This window comes from Rhinopithecus bieti, unplaced genomic scaffold, assembly GCF_001698545.2.
Source record: "Rhinopithecus bieti isolate Rb0 unplaced genomic scaffold, ASM169854v2 scaffold_3737, whole genome shotgun sequence".
NCBI lineage: Eukaryota > Metazoa > Chordata > Mammalia > Primates > Cercopithecidae > Rhinopithecus > Rhinopithecus bieti.
In genome coordinates, this window is record NW_016804103.1 from 1 (window position 1) to 6,307 (window position 6,307).

At 37.6% G+C, this 6,307-nt stretch overlaps 1 protein-coding gene across 1 annotated transcript in view; it reads right to left on the minus strand.

Moving 5' to 3' along the window:
* Positions 1-651: 651 nt before the first annotated feature.
* Positions 652-6,307, minus strand: part of CWH43 (cell wall biogenesis 43 C-terminal homolog) — a gene marked incomplete at its 3' end in the record, with an annotated part of 23,224 nt that continues 17,568 nt past the window's right edge. Inside the window, exons 7-8 of the mRNA XM_017864058.1 lie at positions 3,968-4,225; positions 652-777 (exon numbers count right to left, since the gene is read on the minus strand). Coding sequence (XP_017719547.1) covers positions 652-777; positions 3,968-4,225 — 384 coding nt within the window. The remainder of the gene's footprint in view (positions 778-3,967; positions 4,226-6,307) is intronic.

The window sequence follows — 6,307 nt, forward strand, 5'->3', positions numbered from 1 at the left end:
CAAAGGATTACAAATAATGTTACTATAAAGACACATGCACACGTATGTTTATTACAGCACTATTCACAATAGGAATGACTTGGAACCAACCCAAATGTCCATCAATGATAGAATGGATTAAGAAAATGTGGCATATATACACCATGGAATATTACACAGCCATAAAAGATGAGTTCATGTCCTTTGCAGGGGCATGAATGAAGCTGGAAACCATCATTCTCAGCAAACTATCACAAGGACAACAAACCAAACACCGCAAGTTCTCACTCATAGGTGGGAATTGAACAATGAGAACACATGGACACAGGGCAGGGAACATCACACACCGGGGCCTGCCATGGGGTAGGGACCTGGGGAAGGGATAGCATTAGGAGAAATACCTAATGTAAATGACGAGGTTGATGGGTCCAGCAAACCAACATGGCACATATATACCTATGTAACAAACCTGCCCATTGTGCACATGTGCACTAGAACTTAAAGTATATTTTTTTTAAAAAAAAGTAGAGAAGACAGCTGTTAACAACATGGCAAAATGTTGAGAATTGCTGAAACTGGATGAAGGATATCTGAGGGACCATTATACTCTTTAATTTCATACATTTAGAATTTTATATAATTAATTTTTTAAGAATGTAAAACTATACTTACAAAGTTTCATGTATTTTTCACTCTTTCTGAAAAGCACTTTAGAACTGTTTTTTGTTTGAAGAAGCAAGTCAAGGTTTTTCTTAGGACCAAATAGCATATTCAGCCCAATAATTAACAAGATTGTCCCTGTTACAAGGGAAAGAAATAATACATTATACTCTGATCCAAAAATCCTTCCAATGTTGTATTCCAGCAGCTGAGATTTCTTTTAAAGGAACATACCCTGGAAATTCATGTACTGATTTAATTTATCTCAAAACCTAAGCAATTACTTCGGTAGTGCCTTTGATAACTGGAAAATATCAGGTAGGGTTCTAGGAATCATGTTTTAAGTGAGAGGACCCCAGTCTTTTCCTGATGCATATTTCTTTGAATTTCTTGAGTATTTCCTAGTTGTTAGGTTGCTGAAGGTGTTGCTGACTGACTGTTGATTGGGCAGGGGACAGTAAAATCTTCTGAGCTCCCATAGGGATGCAATAAGAGCCCTTCCGTGCACCAGGTTGAGGATCACAATGGAGCATATGTAGGCTCTTAATATGACAGTGATTGTTGCAATAATTCTGCCCCAGGATATGAGTTCTCCGGCCACAGAGGCCTCACAGAGGATGCATGCCGGAACTCACAGTGTGCCAACAGACCAGACAATAAAGTAGAGCTAAATTGGGATGCACAGCAAACTAGCTTACACTTAAAGTTTACTTACTTCATCTAAAACCATACACACTAAAAATGGAAACAGAGATATGCTGCCATATGGAAATTAAGAAATTAAGGCATTTAAGAAATGTCAAGTGAAAGTCAGAAGCCAAGCAAAAACAGCGGTATCCAATTTTCCAGGAAACAGCAGGAGGAACCCAGAAAATAAATTTAGAACTAAATTCTGATATAATAAAGATTATTTTCAACTCAGTTGTATTAAAAGCTACTCTAAATATTACCAATATTTCTTGGCTTTTATGGCCTTATCAAATAACATCACTCTTATTTTTCTTTAAAGTTCTTAGTTGTATGAAGCTGTAATTATGCACTGTTTCTACAATCCCATAAGTAGTGAGAAGAAACTAAAAAAAAAAAAACTCATCGTTCATAAAATTCTAAAGAAACAAACTCATGTATGGAATAGCTCTTACTTTCATTTGTTTTATTCTCATGGCAGATCCCTAAGCAAGCTTGTAAAAGAAAAAAAGCAGGGCATTGGACAAGAAAACAAAGCAGGGGAGAGTACACACACCTGAAAGAAATCAGAAGAAATACAAAGTTTGTAAAGCCAAGGTTACCACAGAAGAAAGACAGCAATGTATTTCTCTCATGAGATAAAAGCTTGAGTATTTACCAGAAATACCAAATTCTCCAAGTTAATTCAAAAATATTTCATGTAATTTTAAAATATGTCTTTCAAACCAGCCTGTCCTGACAGATGTCTAGCTCAGGGGATAGAAAAGCATATGGGAAAATGTACAGAGTAGTTGGATATCTGTCAGGGCATCAGGGGAACTGTAGTAGAACCCAGGTAGATGTAATCCCAGCACCTTGGGAGGCCAAGGCAGGAGAATTGCATAAGCCCAAGAGTTCAACAACAGCCTGGCCAACAAAGTGAGACCCCATCTCTACAAAAAATAACAATCAGCCAGGCATGGTCGTGTGAGCCTGGAGATCCAGCTACTTGGGAGGTTGAGGTGGGAGCTCAAGGATACACAACTATGATTGCACCACTGCACTCCAGCTGGAGCAACAGAAAAAGAAAAAGAAAAAAACAGAACTCAAATAGAAGCCTTCACTTCTCCTGAGTAGCACTCACACAACTGTAATTTCTTAAGTATTTGTCTCATTTTATATATGGCGTTTCCCCCATTCAACTAAAGCCCCAGGTAGGCAAGGACAGTGGGTGTTTTTAATATTTCAGCAGCTGGGAATGGTAGATAAAGTGGACCAGAAGAATGAGAGTGTGGGAAAGGGGGCAGTGATGAGAAATTGATTAATGGGTACAATGTACCCTGTTAGGGTGATAGATACTCTAAAAGCCCTTACTTAATCACTATGCAACCCATGCAAGTAACAAAATTGCACTTGTACCCCACAAATTTATACAGATAAAAAGGTGAAGAAATAATCTTCAGTATCTGGCACTGTTCCTGGAACATAAGGTAGATGATCATATTTTTTTCAAAATGCAGATAACCAGTGAAATCGTGTTAATGTTCTTAATGAATAACTGAACAAACGAACGAGTTTAACCCTTATTAACATGTTTTTTTCTCCTCATCTTTCAAACATTTTGTGGAAGAATTTGACATGTTACTTAAGCTAAAATTATGTTATCTAAATGATTCACAACATTCGATTTATGTATGCCTGTTATACACCAATAATTTTATTATTGCCAGAAGCCAATTTTTAAAATATTAAAATTGAACTAAGTTTATGAAATTATAATTTTGGTATGTGAATCAATTTTTAAAATATTAAACTGAGCTAAGTTTATGAAATTATAATTTTGGTATGCAAATTCATAACTACTAAAATGGTAAATTTGTGCTATGATTTGGAGGTTTATCATTTACACTAAGATATATGAATTTTTTGGTACAAATATAGTAAATAAAAATGATAGTGTCTAGGTGTGGTGGCTCACACCTGTAATCCCAGCACTTTGGGAAGCCAAGGCAGGAGGATCACTTGAGGCCGGGAGTTCAAGACCAGCCTGTGCAACATTGTAAAACCCCCATCTCTACAAAAATTTTTTAAATTAGTGGAGTGTGGTGGCCCACACCTAGTAGGCCCAACTACTTGGGAGGCAGAGGTAGAAGGATCGCTTGAGGACAGGAGCTCAAGGCTGCAGTGAGCTATGATCACACCACTGCACTACAGCCTGGGAAACAGAGTAAGACCTCATTTCAAAAAAACATTCATAAATGAAATTCAGGGGAACCCCAAAAAATCACAATCCCCATGTATATTTACAAGCCAACCACTGAAGTGGCAGCATGAGTATCATGATCATACCTTTTCCTAACACATCATATAACACAAGTGTTATGCTTTAGTATGGACTGAATCTTTTCACAACTAATTAATTTAAAAGACCTTTGTAGTAATAAGTATTACTCAAATGCGCTGGTAAATTAAGACATTTGTTTTTAATTTATAATTTAGACATCCCTCCAGGTTTTGTGTTTTAATCAAGAGAGTCTATTTTATTAAGAAAGCTAGATCATCCTGTTTACTTCTACCAGTTACATAAGGCGCTAAATCCTGGTCAGTCCATAAGGATATTTTTGAGCAATTATTTTAATCCAGACCTTTCAAATATACTCACCCAAAAGCACATCTGATCTTTCTCTAGCATAGACACCTCCTGGGACAAACTTAAAAGCTGTGCACCAGGCACAGAAAAATATTTCTAGAAGATAAAATATCATGGCAATGGTCATGGTTTTCCCAGGGTTTGTCCCTGAGTTAATAAGGTGTCCAAGTGCTTGAGGCCACACAGACGCAGTAAAGACGGCAAAGACACAGCCGGACATAGCTGCTGCCCACGTGTGCAGATATAGGAGCCCCGCAGCTGAAGCTGTTCCTGGTTGTGAGAGAGAGAAATGAATCAGACAGAAAAGCAGTTGAGCTTAGAGGATGACCAATTTATAGCCTTTAGAACCAGAACAGACCTTAGGGGTATACTGATCCAATCTCCAGACAGATGAGAAAACTAAGGTCTGACAAGGTTAATGTGATTTGCCCAATGTCACACAGCCAGTTACTGTCTCAACTGGAGGTAGAATGTGGATCTAGTAAATCTCAGTTCAGTGCTATTTCTTCAGAAAGGGCAGGAGGAGGGGAAAAGGCATTTTTAGGTCATTGCTGTTAAGATCCTAACAGCAATAAAAACTAAAATTATCTGTAATACCAAAATATGTCCATTACATTTAACCAATTGGATACAGGACATTAGAAAACAGGTAGAGTGTGGTTTTTAGAACACTTCTGTTAAGGGGCTTCTAAAGGAATTTCTGTCCATCTAATGCTACCTCCTGTCCTACAAGAGGTACATTGACTTTTCCAACCACACAGCCCCAAGAGAAGAGGTAGCATTTGTATGCTCACTGCTTGAGCAATTCTGCAATCAGTTCATTCATCACCCAACAGCCTGCTAGGTGTCGGTAGCTATGCATTCTGTCTGATCCACAGCAGGCACTCTGTAAGTGTTAGTTTATTGAGCCAATGCTGAGGTCACATAACCTTTCCCCCAATTCTTGTGAAATCAGCTTTGAAATAGCACTGCAGGGTCCACTCCATCTTGGGACCATCAATATAATCCCTTTCCATAGAAAATATGGCATTTTTGAAACATTCCAATCCATGTTGTATAATTGGGACCCACCCTTCAAGGGTAGCTACAGCAGACTCTTCACTACTTGGGCCAAGAACTCCAGAAAGCAGTGGGAAGCAGAAAGTGGCTCCAGCCAGCATCTTAATGCCCCATAGCTCAATAAGTTCAGTACACTCCATTGCACCATCACAGGGCAATGCCACCTGCCTGACTGCCTATTTCTCCCCACTTCAAAAACAACATCTCTCAGATGAGCATGAGAACTAGATTCCAAGGTCCTCTACAAACCGTGGAGTTTAACTCCATAGGGAGATCTTCAAATACCTAGATCCTCAATGGAATTTTTTCATTTTAAAATAAAACAACTGTAATGCCTATTTGCTTTAGAAATTTTAAAAATACAGAACTGAAAAGAAGCAGTTTAGGATTGACTAAGATGGAGATGACCACAGCCAATATTTCTGTGTATTTCTAAGTCACCTTCTGTGTATATACAGAAGTATTTTTACATAAATGGAATTGTACCACATATTAAAGACTATATATGCTGCTTTTATGAAACATTATATCAGGAACATTTATTAGTGTAAATAATTTTTTTCTAAAACATTTTAATGTACATATAATACTTCACTGGATAAATACACCACAATATAAGTATTTTCCTATTGCTGGCCATTTATGAAGCTTCCCATGTCAAGCTTTTAAAACAACAGTGTGATGAACACATTTTTTTGTCAATGATCCCTTGCCACATTACTTATTATTTCCTTAAAACAGATTCTTAGCAACACAACTCTTATGTTAAGGGGCATAAGTATTTTAAGGTCATGACTTGTGACCAGTTGCTTTCCTGAAAGCAACTTTCAGGAAAGCTAATTCTTGTCTTTACTTCCTGTAGAAAACCTGCCAAGTCTCAACACCTCTTAAATCCTGCCAAAATTTCATCTTTAACTTGGTAAAATTTACCAAATATATGTAATAATGCCAAAATCTTTACCAAATTAAAGTCAAAAAAATTCTATGACATATTAAATTGCACTTATTTGACTATTAGTGAGGTTGAATTTTTCTTACTAACTTACAATGACTGTTTTTAAAAGCATGATCCTGAATTTGATATTCTAATCTAAAGACGTTAGAATAATATTGTTAAATAGTGGTAAGATGGCCGAATAGGAACAGCTCCAGTCTCCAACTCCCAGCATGAGCGACACAGAAGACCGGTGATTTCTGCATTTTCAACTGAGGTACTGGGGTCATCTCACTGGGGAGTGCCGGACAATCGGTGCTGGTCAGCTGCAGCAGCCAAATCAGGTATGAACTTCCATT